Raw genomic sequence first — 23,065 nt, 5'->3', positions numbered from 1 at the left:
AATACCCCGTCGGAAGGGGAAGACGCAACAAGTCGGGTTTTTTTAAATAAAAATCCTTTATAACCTGTGAACCCTGCAATGGGATTTTATATGTTAATTTAAACGGTTTTTTCAAATGTCACTACATAGGGACATGTATGATTAATGTTAATAGACTCTTCAAATAGCCTGTAGCCTACTGAAGCAAGTGGAATGGATATCTTTGCCATTAATCAGTTGTGGAACACTACCAAGGAATTTTTTCAAGCTCTAACAAACAAAATAAAATATTTAAATTTTCAGACTAGAATATTGTGGAATATAATTTATATATATTTATATATAATATAATATAATTTACGTTAAAATTGATGTTCAATATCAAAAATAGTCCGAGGAGACTACTGAGCAACACATGAGAAGGCACCGTTTTAGCTCTTGGTCGCAAATAACATTTGAGAGTTACACGTTTTGTTTAAATTTCTGCATGAAATTTAATTGAGTCAATTAAATGTTGATGATCATATTCCACTTTGCTAAAATCATTTCCGGAGAACATCGATAGTATCTAAATTATAGGAAATAATTGGTAATAAATCAAATCTTCCTTGACTAAAGCCATTAAAAACTCCACCTCGGGATATGCATTTCTTAATATTCTATAACACTAGTCGACCGGAAATTTCGGCTGTGGCCCAAAATTTTTTTTTTGTTAGATTAAAATTTACAATTTTTTTAAGAATTATGGTTTTTGATGGTTTAGTTTTTTTTTAAGAATCATTTAAAATCTGAGATATTTCATGTTTTTTTTTTCAGAGGTAGTGCTTGTATTTTTCACATGGCTGAAGTATCTTATGTCTGGTTGCATAGAACAAATGCAGCTATTAATTCGACCAGACACTTTGTAGCTGCAGCTTAACGTCTGGAAGATATAAAGCTTTTTAATTCAAATTTGATACTTTTTTGCAGTATTTTAAGGTATCGTAACGATACTATTGTTTGTAAGAATCGATGGATAAATCGATTGACCAAAACGACTCAAAACTAATTTTACCTCAAAAAATACCGTCCGATACTGGTCCGTTGCTGGTCAAACTTCCCATAAGTAGCTGAAAAATAGGATTTCATGCTTTAACCCATACAACCATCAGTAATTATACCCGTACTCAAAAAAGAGTTAAGGGGTATATTAGATTTGTGGTAAAAGTGGATGTGTGCAACGCAGAGAAGGAAACGTTTCCGACCCCATAAAGTATATATATTCTTGATCAGCATCAATAGCCGAGTCGATATAGCCATGTCTGTCTGTCTGTCTGTCTGTCTGTCTGTCTGTCTGTCTGTCTGTCTGTCTGTCTGTCTGTCTGTCTGTCTGTCTCGATGAGCGCCTAGATCTCAGAAACTATAAGAGCTAGGGCAACCAAATTTGGTTTCCAGACTCATGTGATATCCCACTGCTACAAGTGTATTTCAGAATTTCGCCCCGCCCCCTTCCGCCCCCACAAAGGACGAAAATCTGTGGCAGGCACAATTTTAAAGATACGATAAAACTAAAAACGCAGTATCGTAGAGAATGCCCATATCTACCAGACTGCCGAATCTGAATTAGGTTAGGTTAACCCAGACGGCCCTCACGGGGCCACGCATAGGCCAATATGGCCCTTAGTTGTCCGGATGGGGGTGTATGAACCTTTCGAAAATATTTATGAGGTTTTGAAGTCCCTAAGGATCGAGGTGTTTTTGGCAAAGGCTAGCAGTTCCCCTGGCGTCCTCTTGGAGGCATCTTCCAGTGATGCCAGTACCGGGGCGCCCAGGTATGTTCTCCTAGCCCTTGAGAGGGCCGGGCAGTTGCAGATGAGATGTTCCAGGGTTTCAGTTGCCCCGGATTCCTCGCATTTCCTGCAGTGGCCACTGTTGGTGATGCCTAGTTTGACGGCATGTGCCGCGGCCAGACAGTGACCTGTGAGTATTCCCACCAACATTCTGCAGTCCTTCCGTGGGAGGTGCAGTATGTAGTGGCTGAGTTTCCTGTTGCGCTCCTTGCACATATTTTTTGAGGTTCTGCAGGTGGTGGTTCTGCTCCACCTGCTTCTTGCCTGTGTGTCGGCCCGTTTCTCTAAATCGCTTTGGAGCGTTCTAAGGGAGACAGGCACGTTCTCAGTTCTGTCGTTTTCCAGCCCGACGCCGTCCTTAGCCAGACCGTCCGCCATCTCGTTGCCATCGATGCCTTGGTGGCTGGGAACCCAGTAGATCCGCACTGACTTTGTCGTGCTTAGGATATCTAGTGCCTCCCTGCTTGCCAAGACATTTCTGGAAATGACCGCCGACGACTGCATGGATCTTATCGCCGCTTGGCTGTCCACGAACAGGTTGATCACGTCATGTGGACGATCCGTAGACTGAGCAGCCTCTGCCGCTTTCCGTATGGCGAAGACTTCCGCCTGGAATATGCTGCATTGGTCCGGTAGCTTATAGGACAGCCTTATCTCAGGGTCTGTACAGTATATGCCTGCTCCTACTCCTCCTTCCATCTTGGAGCCATCAGTGTAGATGTTGAGGTGTTGAGTCTGGTCCCGACCCCTTTTCCAATCATCGGGTCCCATGTATGAGGTTGTTTTTACATCCAGGCCAGTTTGGGGGATCATGTAGTCAGATATACTGGTCATGTCTCGGCCAATTGAACTGTGCCCGAATCCTTGTAGAGACATATTGCCTGATGCTACTAAGCGTTGTGCCGCCTTTCCTGCAGTCAGTTGAGCGTGGATGTCCAGGGGGTCTATTCCGATTATGGTTTCGAGAGCTTTTGTTGGGGTTGACCTCAGCGCCCCCGTAATGCAGAGCAGTGCCTGCCGCTGGGTCCTTTCCATAAGCTTGTTGTACGTCTTCTTTTCTGTCGCTTGCCACCACACTAAGACTCCGTACAGCAGAGTCGGTCGCACCACCGAGATGTAGATCCAGTGCATTAGAGCGGGTGACAGGCCCCACGTGCTGCTAAGCATCTTCTTGGATGCGTATAGCGCAATGGTGGCCTTCTTCACCCTTTCCACCACATTGGGCCTCCATGCCAGCTTGCTATCCAGTACTATGCCGAGGTATTTGACTTGTGTTTTCGGGGTCAGCCTGGTTTTATCAATTTTCGGGGGGATCCATGCCGGTACCTTGTATCTCTTGGTAAAGAGGATGAGGTCCGTCTTGTCCGCGTTGATACTGAGTCCTACTTTTCCTGCCCACTCACATATCTCCCTGAGTGCTGATTCCATTATGGAGCTGAGGGTCGATGGACATACTCCCGTAATAATTATGCTTATGTCATCTGCATAGGCTGTTATTTTTGGGGCTCTCCTCTCGAATCTCTTTATTAAGTCGTCGACCACCAGGTTCCACAGGAGGGGCGACAGGACCCCACCTTGTGGTGTGCCTCTATGCGCCCCCCTCACCAGGGAAGCGGTGCCCCACTCTGATTGCACCCGTCTGCAACTTAGAAGGTTCTTTATCCAGAGGTTGATTGCGGGATGTGTGTTGGTCGCTTCTAGGCGGTCCATAATAGCGTTCGTAGTGACGTTGTTGAATGCTCCGGATATGTCTACGAACACTCCTAGAGCATACTTTTTATTATGGAGGGCTCTCTCGATGGTGGCTACTAGCAAGTGCAGTGCCGTCTCTACCATCAGTCTCCCTACATCATTCCTGATGTGTAGATCCAGCAGCTTTTCTAGTGTTTTGAGTAGAAAGGATGTAAGGCTTATCGGTCTATAATCCTTGGGGCTCATATGGCTGCACTTTCCTGCCTTTGGAAGGAAGACAATCCTCGAGGTCCTCCATTGGATAGGGATATAGCCTGTGCTCAGGCAAGCTGAGTATATTGCAGAGAGCCATGGGGTGATCACGTCTTTGGTCACCTGTAGCATGGCTGGGAATATACCGTCTAGTCCAGGTGCTTTTGTACCCGCAAAGGAGTCTATAGCCCAGTGGATTTTCTTAGACGATATGAGACCTGTTGGGGGATGCACTTCCTCAGTTACTAGGTCCTGATGCGTTGTAGCGTCAGCAACCTCGGTGCATCCTGGGAAGTGAGCTTCCATTAGTGCTGTTAGGGCTTCTTCACTGCCCTCAGTCCACTGTCCATCTTCTCGCTTCAGCTGACTCTGTATGGTAGGTTGCTTTGATAGCAGCTTCCGGAGTCTAGCCGTTTCTGGGACTGTCTCGATATTGGAGCAGAAGTTCCTCCACGAGTTTCTTTGTGCCCTGCGTATTTCCTTCTTGTACTCCCTGAGTAGGGTTTTGTATTCCTCATTGATTATCTCCTCGTTCGCCTGTTTGGCGATTTTGAAGAATTCTTTGAGGTTGTTTCTTTGAAGCGATAAGTCCCGGTTCCACCAGAGTGGTTTGGTCCTCTTTTTCGTTCTCGAGGGTGGGCATGATGCGTGGTACGCATCCAGTAGTTCCTTTGACAGGGTCTCTAGGGACGTTTCTATGTCTTCCGAGGATTTCACTGTGCCCGGGCGAGTCGCGAGCTTTGAAGTAACTGTTTTTTTTAACTTTTCCCAGTTTGTGTTCCGGGGGTTTCTATAAACAGTTATCTTCGGAGAGTGTTTAAATTCGCACTTGAATTGAATGTACTTGTGGTCTGAGAAGGACGGTCTTTCAAGGACTCTCCAGCCAGATACCAAAGTACTCTTTCCCGTTACGAGTGTTAGATCTAGTACGTTGGACGAGGTGGGACCTACGAAGGTGTGTTCCTCCCCTACGTTTGCTACATCTAGGTTAGTTGATAGTATGAAGTCTAAAAGTGACTCACCTCTGTCGTTGATGTCGGGGCTTCCCCACACGCTGTGGTGGGCATTGGCGTCCGTACCAACCAGAAGTTGCTGGTCTTTCGGGCTGGCATCTGCCACCAGACTCCTTAGCTCTTCCGGTGGAGCTGGCCTGTCGTGTGCCATATAGCAGGAAGCTACCATAAGGTGCTTTTCCTCGCTTTCTAGCATCACAGCAGTCAGGTCATCAGTGCTGTAATGAGACAAAAGGTAAGCATGGATGCCCTTCCGTACGAGTACGGCGGTTCTAGTCCTGCTTACCGATGGTGAGTGGAAAAGGTTGTAGTTAGAGGACTTTAGTCCGGCCACAGCGTTGCCAGAGGCAAGCCATGGCTCCTGGACCAGAGCTATGTCGACGGGCCCTTGCTCCATGGCGATGAGGAGCTCCGTCGACGCGAGTTTACTTTTATGGAGGTTGAGCTGCAGCACCCTCACTGACATGGGAGGCTGGCTCAACTACACTCGACGGGTTGACTATTACTGTCAGGTCTCCGTCCTCCTCCTCCTCGGAGTCGTCCAGCGCCATACCCTGAGCGGCCTCCACGATGGACTCCAGACCGAGGTCCTTCTCCACCTCGCCTGCCTGCAGGGTGTGCGTGTCCTTGTCTTCGGGGTGGCGCTTTTTGAGGCGGAGGTATACGCTACCCATGCCCCACGCCATCTTCCCGAATCTGGGGTACAGCAGATCCTCTGCCTCCTTGCTGATTTGGAGGATCGCACTCTGGGCCCCGGATCTAATCTGAATTAGATCGGATCATAATTATAGCCAGAATGACGAAATTAATTTTCAGTTGCTTCCCCTGCCCCCCCTCCCACAAACGACAACGAAACTCATTTTCCTTCTCGCTCGCACACTCTGCCGCGTTCAGTGCGCGAGCAACCCCTAGCGGAAAAGATGTAGAATATGAATAGTACATCTATAATCTACATGTTAGATGTAAAATATACATTGTAGATGTAGATGTAGATAACAGATGTAGCAAAAAAATGTAATATGTAAAATTTTTTTTTTTAATTCTAAATTCTGAAAATCATATGCTCAAAAATGTAAATACTGACTGAGTACGGGTATAAGTAGAGTCGCGTCTTTAGAAGCGACTCACACGTTCCTTCTCGTTTTCAGTAAGTTTTAATAAAATAAAGAATTTTTTATTTTTATGATTAGTTGGGTTTGTTCCTGCTTTTACTATTTCTAAAATGGTAAATTGGCTGTCTTCCTTTGTCATTAGAATCAGATTACCTTATGAGAGTCGACACATAGTCGCCCAAAATATTCTCATTCCAAACATCTTAATACCGTCGCTCCATACCTTTAAATTGTTGGTGAAATTTCTCTCCGTGCTCATCACTAACGTTCCTAGGTTTGTCGGAAAAAAGTCTAAGTGGGAGTGCAGGAAATGGATTTTTAGTGACATGTTGGCTCCAATTTTTTCATAGTTCTTAATTAGGTCTTAAAAGATATTAACGTAATCATCACTCTTGCTGTTACCAAGCAAATTTGTTGTAACCAGTCGGAGTGAATTCCATGCTGTTTTTTCATTCGTAGATAAAACATTTTCAAATTCATCAGCTTTTTCCACACAAAGTAATTAACTAATTGTACTTTATTGTCTGTGATAATTGTTTACAATAACCCTAAAACAAACAAAAAACGAGAAGGAACGTGTGAGTCGCTTCTGGGGACGCGACTCGACTTTTATACCCGTACTCAGTCAGTATATACATTTTAGAGCTTATGATTTACATATGTAGAAGTTTACGACATTTTTACATGTTACATTTTTTTTTGCTAAATCTGTTATCTAGATCTACACCTACAATGTATATTCTACATCTAACATGTAGATGTACCATTTAGATTCCACATCTTCTCCGCTCGCGGGCACTCGCGCACTGAACGAGGCAGAGTCTGCGAGCGAGAAAGAGAATGAGTAGCGTGTATCTTGCTAAAGGAGGCGGGGGAATTAACTGAAAATAATTCTTCATTCTGGCTATAATTACAATCTGGTAGATATGGTCATTCTTTACGATATTGCGTTTTTAGTTTTATCGTATCTTTACAATTGTGCCTGGCACAGATTTTCGTCCTTTGTGGGACGGAAGGGGGCGGGGCGAAATTTTGAAATACACTTGTAGCAGTGGGATATCACATGAGTCTTCTAGTCTCTGAGATCTAGGCGCTCATAGAGACGGACAGACGGACATGGCTATATCGACTTGGCTATTGATGCTGATCAAGAATATATATACTTTATGGGGTCGGAAACGTTTTCTTCTCTGCGTTGCACACTTTTCACACAAATACAATATACCCCTTAACTCTTTTTTGAGTACGGGTATAAAAACATAGTACTTTAAAAATTTGTATATCCCGAAATGTATCAGAAAAAGTCATTTTGGTCTACAACGGGAAATAAAGTTCAATTTTGTCGAGTAGTGTAATCGATAAGTCGAACAATGGGATTATCATATCTGTACAATAATTGATTGCAGTTTTAATTGTCTTGTGTTCTATGGTATGTATCTTTGGATCTTCAGGGATCTGCTGTAGGTACTTCCAAGTATTAGCTCTTCAGGAGATCTTCCACGAACACGAAACTTATATTCGTATCAGATACGAGCTGTTTTTCAAAGAACCACCGTAAGGCTAGCATGTATTCCCCCGTTGGTAAGGGAAGACGCAACAGTTCGGGATTCAGATACCAATCCTTGATAATCGCTGGACCCTGTAATCGAAATTTTAGATTTAGTTGATTTTCAAACATTTTGTATATCCTACCACATAAGGACATGTATGATTAATATTGGTAAACTGTTTGAAGAGCCCGTAGATTAGTGAAACAACTGGGATGTTTTGCTGTCGCATGAATCTACATGCATCAAAGGTCATGTCAAAGAGCCAAGGCTTATAGCCGTTTGCCCTTTTCAAAATCCTTCCACGTATTGTTACACCTTGGGCGGGATGTATTAAAGTGGCATTCAAGTTAAGGAGCACCTTGTCCCGACCAACGGCCTTCAGACGAAAGTTGTGGAAGACGATCCAGGATTTGTTGTAGCTCTCGCAGACGAAGTTTGTAAACTTGAAAACGACCGCATCCTGCGAACTCTTATTAGTGCAGAACCTGTATCACAGGATGTTTTAGGGTATATTTACATTAAAATCGAATGTAGACGTTAGAAATATTCCAAATAGAACACAGAATATTACTTTGGACTGCATTGTTCCTAATCGAACGACAAACGAATGCGTACTGAATCCCAGCGATTTAATATTCTTAGCCAGAATTCATTCCGCACGAACAGCTTTGTTCATTCAATTAAAATTCAATTTATATGAATATCAATTTCAGAGGGTATAGACATGTCCATTTGTCTGTGTGTTCATTTATCTGTCCATACTAGTGATCGGATCCCAAAATATAAATGATACGCTTTCATGGAAATGCTTTACAAGGGTATATAATGCCTCGGTATCAGAAGCAAAAATGAGAGGTAATTAAAACCGATCTAACTATTTTGGATAACTCTGGATATATTAAGTTTTCGGATACATTAAGCTAATGTAAATAATGCCTAATGGTACTCAGTTTCTATATATCCTAAAAGTATGAGCTCAAATGCAGCACGCTAGCATTAATTATATTCAAAAGCCAGGTGTTCAACGAGGACTCTGCATGAACTGACTACGAAATTGTTATTATTATTATTATTATTTTCTGCACTCAAATTGCGTTTTGTAAACATTTTTCAAAGGGAGAAGAATACGAAATAGACATGGCCGTAATTTGTCTTCTTGGGTCGGGCCGGGCCTCGAAACGGATTTAAGTTTTGGTTTAAAGTTTGCCATTGAACCGTGACATTGTAAATGAATACGAGTATAAATGACAGCCTGATAAGCCCCAATGTTCTTCATTTATTCGTATAGAATAGACAAACGGTTTTCCTTAGTTGCTCTTCAGGAGATCCTCTACGATCTTGAAACTCACCTTTGTATCAGCTGCGAGCTGTTTTTCAAGGAACCACCGTAGCGACAGCATGTAATACCCCGTCGGAAGGGGAAGACGCAACAAGTCGGGTTTTTTTAAATAAAAATCCTTTATAACCTGTGAACCCTGCAATGGGATTTTATATGTTAATTTAAACGGTTTTTTCAAATGTCACTATATAGGGACATGTATGATTAATGTTAATCAAATAGCCTGTAGCCTACTGAAGCAAGTGGAATGGATATCTTTGCCATTAATCAGTTGTGGAACCCTACCAAGGAATTTTTTAAAGCTCTAACAAACAAAATAAAATATTTAAATTTTCAGACTAGAATATTGTGGAATATAATTTATATATATGTATATATAATATAATATAATTTACGTTAAAATTGATGTTCAATATCAAAAATAGTCCGAGGAGACTACTGAGCAACACATGAGAAGGCACCGTTTTAGCTCTTGGTCGCAAATAACATTTGAGAGTTACACGTTTTGTTTAAATTTCTGCATGAAATTTAATTGAGTCAATTAAATGTTGATGATCATATTCCACTTTGCTTAAATCATTTCCGGAGAACATCGATAGTATGTCAATTATAGGAAATAATTGGTATCGGGGCGTAATAAATAAAATTTACCTTGACTTAAGCCATTAAACACTCCACCCCGGGATGTGCATTTCTTAATATTCTATAATCGACAAGTCGAACAATGGAGACTATCATATCAGCACAATAATTGATTGTAATTTTAATTGTCTTGTGTTCTATGGTATGTATCTTTGGATCTTCAGGGATCTGCTGTAGGTACTTCCAAGTATTAGCTCTTCAGGAGATCTTCCACGAACACGAAACTTATATTCGTATCAGATACGAGCTGTTTCTCAAAGAACCACCTTAAGGCTAGCATGTATTCCCCCGTTGGTAAGGGAAGACGCAACAGTTCGGGATTCAGATACCAATCCTTGATAATCGCTGGACCCTGTAATCGAAATTTTAGATTTAGTTGATTTTCAAACATTTTGTATATCCTACCACATAAGGACATGTATGATTAATATTGGTAAACTGTTTGAAGAGCCCGTAGATTAGTGAAACAACTGGGATGTTTTGCTGTCGCATGAATCTACATGCATCAAAGGTCATGTCAAAGAGCCAAGGCTTATAGCCGTTTGCCCTTTTCAAAATCCTTCCACGTATTGTTACACCTTGGGCCGGATGTAGCAAAGTGGCATTCAAGTTAAGGAGCACCTTGTCCCGGCCAACGGCTTTAAGACGATAGTTGTGGAACACGATCCAGGATTTGTTGTAGCTCTCACAGACGGCGTTAGTAAACTTAAAAACGACCGCATCCTGTAAACTCTAATAAATTTCGGAATTAGTGCACAGAAAGTTTTAGGCTATATTTACATTTAAATCGAATACTGAAGTTAGAAGTGATACGAATAGAACACAGAATACTAGCTTTAGCTGCATTGCTCCTTATCGACTGACAAAAGAATGCGAATTGAACCGCAATGACTTCATTTTTCTTAGCCAGAGTATATTCCGCTCGAGTAGCTTTGATTGTTCAAAATAAAGTCAATTTTTATAACCTTTCAGAGGGTAGCGAAGGGTATATCTCTCTGTGTATCCGTTTGACTTTACCCGGATGACTTTAATGGAAACGGTTCACAATGGTACACATATGTATATCGTTATGTTTTGAAAATTTAAGTTTGGCCTTCTAAATGCTCGTGGCTGTATTCCACTTTGACTATCTTATAGGTTAGTCAGACCAGCAATAAAAAGGCTTATTGGAAAAATATGAAGTTCAAGAGAGAGAAATATATGTTCTCGGTGGGCTTCCTAGTCTCACTGGTATCAATACGAAAAAGTGATCCGATTTAAAGCAAATCTTTTGAAGCTATGTAAAAGAAGAAAGAAAAATGTTTTCCATACCGATCATGCGTACATACATACAATATATTTATGATATAGTCGCCCGATCCGATTGATTTAGACGAATCATTTGACTATTTACAAAAAAAGATCATTCAAAAAACTAAGTTAAGACAGCTTCCTATTCATGCTTATCAAGAACATACCTACATACATATATACCTACTTTATCGGCTGTTAAACACATGTACACGAATCTAATATACCCCAAAACTCTTTCAGTACCAGATATACAAAATTTACATTTTGCCGCATGAAAGATTCAATAAAATGTTTATGATCATATTTCACTTTGCTTAAATAATTTCCGGAGAACATCGATAGTATCTTAATTAAAGGAAATAATTGGAATAGGGGCGTAGTAGCCCATCCTCGATAAAAGCCATTAAAAACTCCACCCCGGGATATGCATTTTCTAATACTCTGTAATCAATAATTCGAACTGTTAAAAAAAAAAAACGAGGAGCAACGTGTAAGTCGCTTCTGTGGACGCGACTCTACTTCTATACCCGTACTTAGTCAGTATATAAATTTGTGAGCTTATAATTTATGTAGAATTAAAAAAAAATTTACATTTTACATTTTTTTTGCTACATCTGTTATCTACGTTTACATCTACAATGTCATTACACATCTATAATGTAGATTATACATTATACATTGCAGCACTTACTATAGATGTATGATCGATGGAAAAATTACAGGCTAGCAGTAGTTGAATATTAAACAAATTCGCATGGTGTTGCTTTAATATTTTTTTCCGGTGTAACTTTGTACTACTTTATAGCTATTTCAGATTAAGTTTGAATGCTCACTCAAACGAATCAATATAACATTAAAATTGTTCGGAAAATAAGTCATTATTTTTGTAGGCATCGATGGATAGATTGTAATTGTTATACGTTTTATGCTGTACGTTTCGAACTGACTACGAGATTGTACTCTGGCTATGATCCTCTGCTGACTGCGTATACTCCATTTTTATGTGCCTTGTCTCTTTGGCTTTTCTGGCCGTTATTCTTGTCTTTTGTCTTATTCCACTACTGTACTGTACCTTGCGCTGAGTGCTGAGAGACTCTCTTAGAGAGGATCGAGAGGACGTTGAACCAGGGGCCTTGGCGTTTCTGAGTGCGAGCAAAGAAAAAGTAACTATGGATGGGAATTCAAGTCGAAACCTTAATAATTTATAATTTCTAATAATAACATAATATAATATTTATATATTTGATATTCTACTAGAATTTTTTCAATTGATCCTAAATTTATGACAATGCCATTTCGACCATTTCCATTAGGTACTTCCATATGTATATGTGTATATCATCGGCAGACGATCTTCAGTCTGTGCTGACTTGAAAACCATTCGAATACGTAGCACATTCACATGTTCTGGCATTTTCCAAGCTAATATTAGAATCAGAACCCAACCGATTCATCAGAATGACGATCAACAATTAACGAAGCCATGGGCTCGGGTCTCCAGCATTGAAAATGATTACCCCAAACAATAAACGGATCGGTGGGGGGTTTGATTCTGTTCTGTGGCCAGCGAGGCGCACTAAAACCAAAGTTTTATTTAGTTCCTGTTGCATCTGCGGCACACATGTGGAACCTGGGTAATAATTGGGAGAGCTGCCTCGTTTTGTTTAGTCTCTGGTTTGTTTGGGTTGGGCCTTTATCCAGTCAGTCAATGGCGATTCTACTGTGTCCGCTGCTGCCTCCTCTTCTGGCAACCGGACACCCACCCGTTGAGGTGGGATTCTACAAACCATGGCCCATACAAACGACGACATTAGCCTCAAAACATCAAAAACACTGGTACAAAAAATGAGCCTACGCATGCTTCAATTTGTTGTGCTTCTGCCTCGATACAAAGAGATCAAAGTTAAGGTTACGAATACGAAACATGTTCTGTGAATGGCTGTGAATACTCTCGACAGAATATATCTAATGGAAAATTGATTAATCCATGCAGAGTATTTATAAATAAAATCACTCCCAAATGGAATTCCAGAAATTTAAATATTATTCTCAATTGTCAGAAGTTTTATCAGAATGAATGATAAAACATATGTATAATTGGTACATTAGTTATACGCCAGATCGAGTTAACAGATCGAATAAGCGAATAAGCACTCTGTGAGAATACGATGATGTGTATAAACATATACGCGTACGACTATTAAATGTGGTTCTCCTTTGGCAGAATATTCCATTCAAAAAAGATCAATGTCTGGTAACTTCACTTTGTTTTACTTGAATAAAACATTCAGTCACGCCCTGAAACAAACTCGATTTATACTCTTCATGAGAAACCCCAAAACGTTGTCCATGTATGAAATATTAATTTCAGCCACACAGAATATTCTTGGCAATCTTTTCCGTAATTTTTTGGGGCTGGTCTTTGGGGCGTGTTCTTTGGCTCTACGGCTCTGGAGTTCTGACTCTTGGTGGGTGTGTACAAATTAAAATTTTTAACATGTAACTCATTTTGAATGCAAATAAAATAATCTTTCGCTCTGGCACGCGAAATGGGTCAGGCCGAAAAGTGAGCGTGTGCCAGGTCGAGGGATTGATTAAATAGCCTCCCAGTCCGAATAGTCTGTATGGTCCGTATAGTATAGACGGTATTATTAATGAAGAAATTTGGCTGTCTGACATTGGCTCGGGTCTGGTGGTGTCGGGGGTCTGGGGGGCGTTTGAGAGCTAATGAAGCGAGAGGCGATTCGAGTTCAGAGATCAGTTTCCGTTGGAGCTCTGAAGGCAAAACAATTTGCTTGGAATTGCAGGCAGCTCAACACAGCAGTTGGCCCCAACATGTAATGTATCTGAAAGCGTAACTAACCGATACATGGACAGATACAAGATACAGACAGATACAAGTACTCTGAAATTGAAATCGAATTGCCGCCAGAGCGCTGTATCTTAGAATGCAAATGCTGCAGTATATTGTTTGCTCTGGCTCGGGACTGTGGCTTGGCTGCTTTTCCTTTCATTTGCTTGATTTTTCGCAATTTTCCTGCTGATTTGTGCAAAATTTGTTGCCCCGAGGCGCGCCGATAGAGATAGAGACAGAGACAGAGTTATACATGGAGATGGCAGTAGCCACAAAGAGCTTTCAATAGAGCTGCAGATAGCGATGGAGGCATGCATGTCACAAGCAAACAGTTACAAATTGGCACCCGGTTTCGGCTGCCAGAAGAATGTGCCATGATAAGTCAATAACTATTATTAACACAAACTGACATTGTCGGAGGCTGTACCTCCGCACAGATGCCCAGATGGAGATCGTACTCGAGAGTGTTGATTCAGATACAGATACAGTCACTGATACTCTGATATACAATTTCGATTGGCATTGATTTGTATCTTTTGGTTGCTCTGCTCTGAGGAGCGAAAGTGCATTGCGGGTCTTATCGATATTGAAATGTTAATGAACTGACAATTTTGCGTGTCGAATTGTCGAATAGTTCGCACTGCGGCACCGTGATAATTGCCCAGATATTGTACAATGATACGACTATACCACTAAAATACAAAGATTGTAGCTATTGCTGCTGTTGCTGCTGCTGTTGTGATTGGAAAGGCAACAATGAAAGACAAAGACCAAATACCAAAAACCCAAAACCGAAACGGAGATGGAGACCAAGACCCAAGTCGAGCCTTCACTTCACACTTCACTTTCCATTTGGCTGTTTTTCTTGGCCACGCTTGAGAAATATTTCAATTAATGCAATCAAAGAAATGAGCTGGCCAAAACCCCTACACACACACACACACACACACACACCGCATGCACACAAGAAAACACACAACAAAAGACTAAAAATAGATTTCCAATGTGCATTTTCAATATGCATTTTATCATGGAATCCATCGAAATATTTCTCAGTTTTCCCCCCTTTTTCTGTGGTGATTTCCATGTTCAATGCTGGATCCAAAAATAGTTTTCGATTTGCACACAAAATGCACTTGAAAGCAGGTTCATGGGGGATTTGTTTGCTCATTGCAATGTTTTTTGAATATTCAACTTGTTGCCGATGGAAATGCTTGATCTTCATTTTGTTGAGGTACATTTAATTTAAATATATGTATTTATATGGACATTGAATGTGGAAGAAGGATATTGTCAGACTATTGAACAATTAGGAGCAATAGGAAAATCATGGGAAGTTATCAAGTTATCGGAACTATTTATCTGTTATTTGGTATAAAATTGAACTTATCAAGACATCGATTGTGCAAGGCATTATTTAATCCGATTCATCATGGGAAGTTGCGATTCATTAGTTTATCTTCATGAAAAAGTTCATTAGTAGATAAAAAAGAGATCGTGCATCTCTTGGAACAATCGGAATACATTGGCGTACATTTCTTCTCTACATATACTTCAAATACCATTGATTGTCAGCCCATTCGATTGTCATTGCACAACACTGGACAAGTGAAAACGTCAAATGAAATGCTTGGTGGCATGGAATGCTCTATGGGCATGCCATGGCATGGCCTGTCATCTGATGTATCTCTGATATTCGTATCTGCTGGATACATATTACAATTGAAGCGCATTTATTTATGAGACAACCCACAACCCACGACATGAACTGGAATGAAAATAGAGAGGGGATGGGCATGGGTATGGGTATGGATATGGGGATTCAGTTTGAGTGAGTGAGTGATGGCTGCACATCGGCGACCACAAAACAAATGGCGACACTTTCAATTGCACGCCTCCAACTCGGATTCGGATTCGGATACGGATCGGGGCTTGGACCGAGGCCTGGTCGGGCGCACTTTCTCGGTGTCACACGGACTACGCTTTGATTTGTTTTCTCGCTGCTTTTCTCGCTCGCTTTTTATGGCTTCTTTTAGCGCAACAATTTGAATGTCATTAGTGTCACTGGCCGGCAACTAACGGAGCTTGACACCCATCCCATTCCATCTCCCGCAGACCCAACCAGTCAGTGATGATGTGCCTCCCACCTCCATCCTACTTTGTGATTTTTCTTTTTCACACTTTTCAACTACGAGCGCAAACGCTGTGGACGAGTTCGTGCTCGTGTTCGTGTTCAGCTTCGGGTAATACAATTTTAATTTAAAGTCACGTTAAACATTTATTACAATGCCACTTTTCACCTGGTCAACACATCCACATCCACATCCACATCGGTCTCCGACTTTTGGCTGGTGCTCCACTTTTGCTTTTTTCGTTACCGAATCGGAAAGTGTCGCCAGCTCCATTTTAATGTGGTTCGCAGAGGAAGAGAAAGAGAGAGAGATGGAGATAGATCATTAACGTGCACTCCTCTCTTATCTAAGCGGCGACTACAGTTATTATTATTTGTTTTACTTCTTCTTCCTCTTTCGGTTCGGGGTAAGTATCTGATGTGCGTAGTAGTTTCCCCACTAAAAACACTAAAAACAGACCCGACCCATTGTTCTGGAACATATAGTAGTGCTCCATCTATAGTTGCATTATAATCTCGGCTCTGCCTAGATTTCACTTGCCTGATAAGTTAATACGGGGCCTGGCCTGGCATGCCTTTGCAGTGCATTGCCGTGGCCCCTCTCTCGATCGAAATCCCTGATAAATATTTAATTAGACATTTTGCTCTAACAGAACGCTTCGGTTATTGTTTGTTCGTCGTCGTCTTCGTCGGCAGACAATGATCGTTGTCTCCCCTGAACAACAACAGAGTTTTGTTTGTTTTCGCATTAGGCGTTGTCAAACAATGAACTGAGTAGCGAAGTAGCGGAGGAGCGAAGGAAGCTTATAGTTATGATAGAGTGCCTCGGGATTATGGTAATTTAGGATAGAGATCTTTGGATAGAAGCTTCATTTGGGAGATATGGGCAGTTCTGACCATTCAATTGGATTGAGAAGAGGCCGTTGAGAAAGATTGGATTGGCATACACCAAGAGTGATATTCTTAGCTTCTACATCATAATTGTAGCGTAATAAAGTGATTCCTCGCTATATATACATGTCCCCAAATCGAATCAAGGCTTTGCCCTTGTTTACCATCCAAATGCAACTCTGCCTTGGTCTGTTCTTTGGTCTTTGATGTTGGCAATGCTGCCGCCAGCGTCAGATATCTGCCGCTTTGAAGCTCTAACTGCTGTTGCCGCTAATTAGCTAAAAGACAGACTCAAAGACAAGAAGAACAAAGACAATTGCGTGGCATTTACGCGCCGCACCACACCACTCGTTTCTGAAAGAATTCTCTTTCTGTCTTTGGTCTGGGCATTAGCAGCGTCATAGACATCGTCATAGCCATGATCGTCGCCATTTTATCAATTAATTCAGCGCCTCGATCCATTCCAAAAACATCTTGATACAATTTGTAAGTGGCTAGTGGCCAGTGGATGTGGATAGGCTAGGGTTAGCGGAATACTGCGAGTATATGTACCATTCGCGGTGCTCTTGGCTCTGCTCTGTGTTATGTTACCGTCTTGGATTCGAGACTTGATCTGTGCCTCTCTCTGTATTGGCGCCGCCGTTGAGGGGCTAAACTTTGACGTTGATCTTTTTCTTGTATTGTAGTGGCCATTTTTATCTAATTATCATTTTGTTCGCTTAATAATTATGGCTAATGCGTCGGGGCTCCGCTCTAAGTAAGCAAAAGCCCCGCCGCCGTCTCGGCACTGGTCTTTGGTTGCCGAGAAAGTTGCCAAGAGTCTCTTATGTAAAAGTTAAACCTAAGTTTAGTTTTCTGTTAAATTTAAATTATTGCAATTTGCGCACGAGTCATTATAGCTATCCACGGAGATGTGGTTAAGTTGTTGTCGAGCTGTCGTTAGGCGTTAGGCGACTTGGGCCGCTCTACAACTGAAACCTCCACACAAACAGAGACACTATATATTGTAGACTATACCTAAGCATGCATACATAGAGGCCACAACAGACCCGTGCTTAATTATTACAATTTGAAAGTTTTGCTTTAATTGCTGTTTGGCTTTTAGTTGCAGTTATCTGTTACTCGTGTAGATCTACTGTTGTTGCTGTTGCTGTTGGCTGTTGTTGGTTGTTGCATTTTATATGCAAATTAGCATTCAACAACGAATGCGATTGCGATTGCGAATGCGAATGCTCATGTTGATTAGCCTCGTGCCTCCTGATCTTTGGAGTGTCTTGTCGCGTCTCCTCCATCTCCACTTGCGTCTGCCTGTCTTCTCCACTTGAATGCCTGAAGTGTTGAAAAACGCTGGCACATGTGTTGATCAAATTTGACATGAGATGCCACAATCCGAAGAAGATACACTCATGCAGAATAGTTGCTGTTGATGATGTTGATGATCATTGAAGCAATCGCAGGCAAATCACAGATCGGAGAATTCCTTCTGACAAACCGTTGATAATTTAAATTGATTGCAGAAACATTATGAACAAATTCGAGCTAATGGTAATGGTGGGGGATGCGATCTCCGTAGACATCCACAGATGATGTACCGTTTCGTTTTGGCTCCGTTTCCATAACACAGGAAGCCGTGGGCATGCCTAATACTTATCAGCTGTCATATTAGCCGCATAATCATGACAGATAAAACCGCCAACCCCTTGGCAAACACCCGCTTCTTTCCACACACGAGTATAAGTATAACCGAGTGTAACCCTTTCGAACCCGACTTTCTAAAGATCTTTGGGATGTGAGATGCATTCATAAAAAATTAATAAACAAGCTCGATTACAGGAAAGCCCAAGAGCCAAGACCCAACCCGAAGGGGAAAAGAGAATACTTAATAGTTATTAATTAGTAGGAGGGAATGAAAAGCGTAGCAAAACGATCTGAAAAATACCGGGTCACATGGCTTGGCTGACTGGCGGACAGAAAAGAAGAAACAAACAAACAAATGGATGACGTACGATGCGGAGGATGACTCTGTGGATGGTGGATGGGGGATGGGGGATGTTGCATGTTGCCTGATGATGACGATGACGACGATGATGATGATGAGATGACTGTGGCAGAAGTTTATAAGATTGACCCGCATACCAGCGTGTGGGTCCCCTTGCGTGGAGTCGTGGCAAGTGGCGGCATCCATCCCATCCATCCATCCATCCATCCCATCCACTCTGGCAGACAGACATACAGAGACAAACAGAGTTGCACAATTAGATAAAGCATCTTATGGATGCACTTTGATGAATGTTAATTGAAGTACGCAATGTGCTTTTTCGAGCATTGTTCAGTTGAGGAAATGCTTGAGAGTTTTTATAGATCCCTCACGGATCTGCGATGCCAGAAAGTAGCTCAGCATCTTATGCGAAGAAGCCACTAGTACTTACTCGCAAGTTACGCTAACCGAACCGATGACACCTGCCCTGCCCTGCCCTGCCCGGCCTGGCCTGGGTCTCGGGTCCACTTTGGGTTAATGGCTTTTAAATTATTCCAGCACGCATTCCAGACACACTCTATTAACCATTTGCTGCATTTCATATTCAGTGGTCAGTATTCAATAAGTTTGTACATTTTATCTTGCAGCTAATGAAATTGGACACCTCCGCATTTGAGGGCCCACAGGCCTGAGGCCTGAGGCGCGTGGGCGGTGGCGCAACACTTGACACCTCTGAAACTGAAATCGATATTGATATTGATGCTCCACTGTCATGTTGAGGCATTGACCAAAGGCCCAAACCCCGCGTAGGAGTCCGCCGCTGCGCTGCGGCCATGTGAGCAGCGCTCATCTCTTACTCTCCTCTCAGACACAGACACAGACCCACAGACCATAGCATTGCTGGAGTACCAATACGCCGGAATCGGAGTACCAAGCGGAAAGCTAAAATTCGCCCAAGAAGCGACAGCAGAGAAGACAGGCTCCACATAACATTTAGTAGAAAATGGAGGGCATCGAACAGGATGCGATGATGCTGGAAGGCAGCGAGGATCTGATGTCCACATCGGCAACCTCCACGAATGGCAGCGACACAAATGGTTGTGGTGGCAGGAAATCGGTGAGTTTACCATCAACTAAACCCTACGATTGTGTACTGTGACTGGGGGTTATATTAATAGATTTCAGCAGGAGTATTGCAAGTTTCAGTGGTTTCAAATACACAGAACAGAACTCCCAACAAAATCACTTGACTGCCTCACCATAGAACCCCGTGCATGAGCCACATTTTCCACTCCATTCCTCTGCCTTCGCTTTTCTTTTTTCGCAGTCAAGTGTGGAATCCATCGTCTGAGGTGGGGCCTCGTTCTGGTTCTAAGTCTGAGCTCTGAGGTCTGAGGTCTGCCCTGCTTCTCGTTGACGGAAGTGTTCCGACGACGCTTGACTTTTGCCACACAAAGTTATTGCCTATAAATGTGTGGAGTGGAGTGGTCTGGTATGGTCTGTTTGGGTGATTGGGTGGCTGGGTGGGTCAAAGCACTTGAAATGCGCTCGGGAAATCGCTTAGGTGTTGTCAACAGTTGAAAGCAAAAGCCAATCCGAAGAGAGCGGCAGCAATATGTGGAATAAGAACCTAAAATACTGAGGAACAGAGAAAAGCGAAAAAGTGGATGAAATGTTCTTATAAATATCGCAAAAATTGATTCTCTTAAACAGAAATATTATTTAAAGCAGCTCTCAATGCTCCCACATGGCGTGCTCGACACGCAAAAGCGAGTGCTGCAAAAGAGAATGCCAGAGAATTGCAATAACAATTATGCTCGACCAATAAGGTATTTATTGATTCTTGTTATTGTTTTACTCCTCCCAAATGTCAAAATCTATTAGAACTTTCTTGAAGATCGGCTGGCAAATTTTGTTTTTATCATCCAGAAATATGTGTCATGGATTCCAGACTTTCAGAAAAGAAATTAGCCAGCCAAAAACACCTTTACTTATCGAACCCTTCGGCGCATACATATACAAATGAATGTGTATTTTTGCCAACTGAATTAATCACCAAGAAAAATGAGTCACAGAATCTACAAGCACTTTCGAAAATGTTAAGTAATTCCCTTAAAATCGGCACACCACTTTAGGAGAAGGACTCTTAAGCGATATCCAAGGTTTCCGTTTACCTATTTGCGAGTCTTTAGCCAATCAGCATTTCCATATAAGTCCCGGTTGAATATTTCATGCAATTAAAGGCGGTTCAAGGCAGCAGCGGCTTAATAAGCAAAATACTTAATAGGATTTAAAAGCGAAAAAATACAGACATATGTAGGAACGAGTAGAGCTGCCCACACAGACTGCCAGTGGCAGTCCCAGTGCCAGTTCCAGCAATGACTCCACACACCCTGGACATCTGAGAGCTGCTGACATTTGCATTTGACTCTAGATCTTTATCTGGCCTCTGGTGCCCCCGCCCTCCGTCTCTGTCTCTCCCTCTCGTTATTTTCAATTTATGCTAATTAGAAAATAAAACTTTATTATTGTTATTGTTTAATTGCAGTCCATTACATCGCCGGATCCCACATCGTATGTGGCCAAGGCGCGCGTAACGAAGCCTACGCCCCCGCCTCCATCGAAGAATCCGATGCAGTTTGTCCAGATCAAGCCGTGCAATCTATATCAGACGGCCCAGCAGCAGCTGAAAAAGGCCGAGGAGGTCAAGAAGTTGAAGGAGGTGCAGAAAGAGGAACCCGAGGAGTGGCAGAATGTGAGTAGTCTTAGTCGTCTGTATATCTATCCCATATATCACACTGATACCCAGATACCCACAGAGAGAAAGAGCGAAACGCTGTCCAAACTGTTGACACATTCGCACAAAGTCGTGACAAATTTCTAAATCGCAGGGAATGTTTCGTATATATATTGTACATATCGTTCGAGGGGGAAACTCTTGAGATAAAAGTAAACTCAAGCTATGAGTGTCTTGGGCATGGCACCAAACACCGAAACAGCAGACACCAGGCAGGCACCAGGCCCATGGGGCACATGGCTCGCTATGGCCGCTCCAGTTTCCAGTGCACGTCGCCAAAACGTTAGCGGACATAACGATATTGGCATTGCATAATCACAACTATTACATTTGGCTGCTTTTTCCGCTCCCCACTCCCCCCACTCTTCTATTTTCTTTGCACAATGTTGGGTTTACATGCAAATTTGTTTGCTGTCTGCCTCATAACCTCAACAAAATGCCGCCATTTGACGTGACTGTACGACAGCTCATTACCTAATCAGCTGTTTCGATGCAGTTGCTGCATTTGAAATGGATTTTCAGTCGCTTTGCCAATCCCCCACATGGATGCGATGGATGGATGGATGATGGTGTTCCATCGATTGCGCGACTCCCAGACATAACTTTTGTTTTACGAGTAAAGTCCCAAAACAACATAAAAACAAAATCAAAAATCGTATTAAAATGCGTACAACGTTTTGGAACTGGGCAACTGGGCAACGGGGGGACGACTGACTTGGCCAGCGATGGGAAAGGAAGTCAAGTCCAAATGCCGTTTTGATGGTCTCTCAAGATTGTGTAAAGTGTTTTCTGGCTGCTCTGCTCGTTGCTGTTTTGTTTCTCATGCGAAAAGTTTTCAATCGAATGAAAGTTCCAGGCCGAAATTTAAATATAGAATTTCTCATATACATATATATATTGATATATATCTATATATGTATGTACAGTGCGAGTATTTGGCTCAGCGGATGTTCCAATAACTGTTGAATGCCAATGAGGAAATGGAAGAACATGAACGAGAAATACTCGGGCTGATAAATGTATTGGAATTTCCCCTCCGAAGATAGCTCCGTGTGTAGATTCTTTTTACAGATGCGCACATCTCTCGGATCCGAGAAATGCTTTCAACTGATTACACAAAATTCTCTCCCATATCTCTGCCATAATCGTACAAAAATAAAGTAAAGTATAAACGAGCTGGCGATGACGATGAAGCATGAGAATGAGCAAAGTTCATGCGTCTGGTAGCCACATTTTACCTTTGTGTCACGTAGGGCCGTAGCTGAGGCAAAAACTTTTTAATTGCCATCAAAAGAAACTTTTGCTCTTTCCCGACTTCCAACTGCCATGAAACATCGACAAAGCCAATAATAAAAAAAATAATACAACGCGAGCCCAGACATTGCCTTATTTATTTTCTATACTAACTTTCGCTACCGTTTTCTACCTTTTTCTTCTTCCCAACAATGCAAAACAAACAACATGAAAATAATGAATGGAACCAAACGGAACAGAACCTTGACAATTGGAAATCGTCAAGGCGAAAACGTGTCGAGCACATCATCGATCGAGTGGTGGAAACGAAGAAACTCGAGCTGGAGGAGCATGATCGGACGCGACGAAAATCGAAGACATTCACCGAAATGATGGAGGAGAGGCAAGTGTTACCCCAGTTGGAATCTCGAGTGTCAGATTCAGTTTCAGTTTCGTTTCGAGTGCTGAAAGTGTTGGAGC

General features: G+C 42.1%; 3 protein-coding genes across 7 annotated transcripts in view; 1 reads left to right on the top strand and 2 right to left on the bottom strand.

Annotated features, from left to right (window-relative positions):
• Positions 1-23,065, top strand: part of LOC111068472 (uncharacterized protein CG43427) — a 76,401-nt gene that overhangs the window by 40,418 nt on the left and 12,918 nt on the right. For all 5 annotated transcript variants that reach the window (XR_002607179.2, XR_002607178.2, XM_022357958.2 and 2 more), the window contains exons 6-8: positions 19,203-19,672; positions 21,104-21,310; positions 22,846-22,988. Coding sequence is in view for 3 of the 5 variants with exons in the window: in XM_022357958.2 (XP_022213650.2) it covers positions 19,559-19,672; positions 21,104-21,310; positions 22,846-22,988 (464 nt within the window). In the remaining 2 variants the exon portion in view is untranslated. The remainder of the gene's footprint in view (positions 1-19,202; positions 19,673-21,103; positions 21,311-22,845; positions 22,989-23,065) is intronic.
• On the bottom strand, positions 7,355-8,019 carry LOC121404783. Its single transcript, XM_041595137.1, has 3 exons — positions 7,945-8,019; positions 7,570-7,887; positions 7,355-7,516 (listed from the first exon to the last, which is right to left on the bottom strand). The coding sequence occupies exons 1-3, from the start codon at positions 8,008-8,010 to the stop codon at positions 7,355-7,357; spliced, it is 546 nt and encodes a 181-aa protein (XP_041451071.1). The 5' UTR covers positions 8,011-8,019.
• Positions 9,599-10,256, bottom strand: LOC111068432. The gene is made up of 3 exons (XM_041595136.1): positions 10,189-10,256; positions 9,814-10,140; positions 9,599-9,760 (listed from the first exon to the last, which is right to left on the bottom strand). Exons 1-3 carry the CDS (start codon positions 10,252-10,254, stop codon positions 9,599-9,601), a joined length of 555 nt encoding a protein of 184 aa, XP_041451070.1. The 5' UTR covers positions 10,255-10,256.

Source organism: Drosophila obscura, unplaced genomic scaffold, assembly GCF_018151105.1.
Source record: "Drosophila obscura isolate BZ-5 IFL unplaced genomic scaffold, ASM1815110v1 contig_4, whole genome shotgun sequence".
Classification (NCBI taxonomy): domain Eukaryota; kingdom Metazoa; phylum Arthropoda; class Insecta; order Diptera; family Drosophilidae; genus Drosophila; species Drosophila obscura.
The sequence above is the reverse complement of the archived record's forward strand: the minus strand, read 5'-3'. Positions and strand labels throughout refer to the sequence as shown.

Bases quoted from the DNA above. Each gene is read 5' to 3' on its own strand.
- LOC121404783 (XM_041595137.1), bottom strand. From the start codon at position 8,010: ATGCAGTCCAAAGTAATATTCTGTGTTCTATTTGGAATATTTCTAACG. The intron at 7,888-7,944 runs GTAAATATACCC...AAGAGTTCGCAG, and splicing joins CGTCTACATTCGATTTTAAT to GATGCGGTCGTTTTCAAGTT. The intron at 7,517-7,569 runs GTAGGATATACA...TTTCGATTACAG, and splicing joins ATCATACATGTCCTTATGTG to GGTCCAGCGATTATCAAGGA.
- LOC111068432 (XM_041595136.1), bottom strand. From the start codon at position 10,254: ATGCAGCTAAAGCTAGTATTCTGTGTTCTATTCGTATCACTTCTAACT. The intron at 10,141-10,188 runs GTAAATATAGCC...GAAATTTATTAG, and splicing joins CTTCAGTATTCGATTTAAAT to AGTTTACAGGATGCGGTCGT. The intron at 9,761-9,813 runs GTAGGATATACA...TTTCGATTACAG, and splicing joins ATCATACATGTCCTTATGTG to GGTCCAGCGATTATCAAGGA.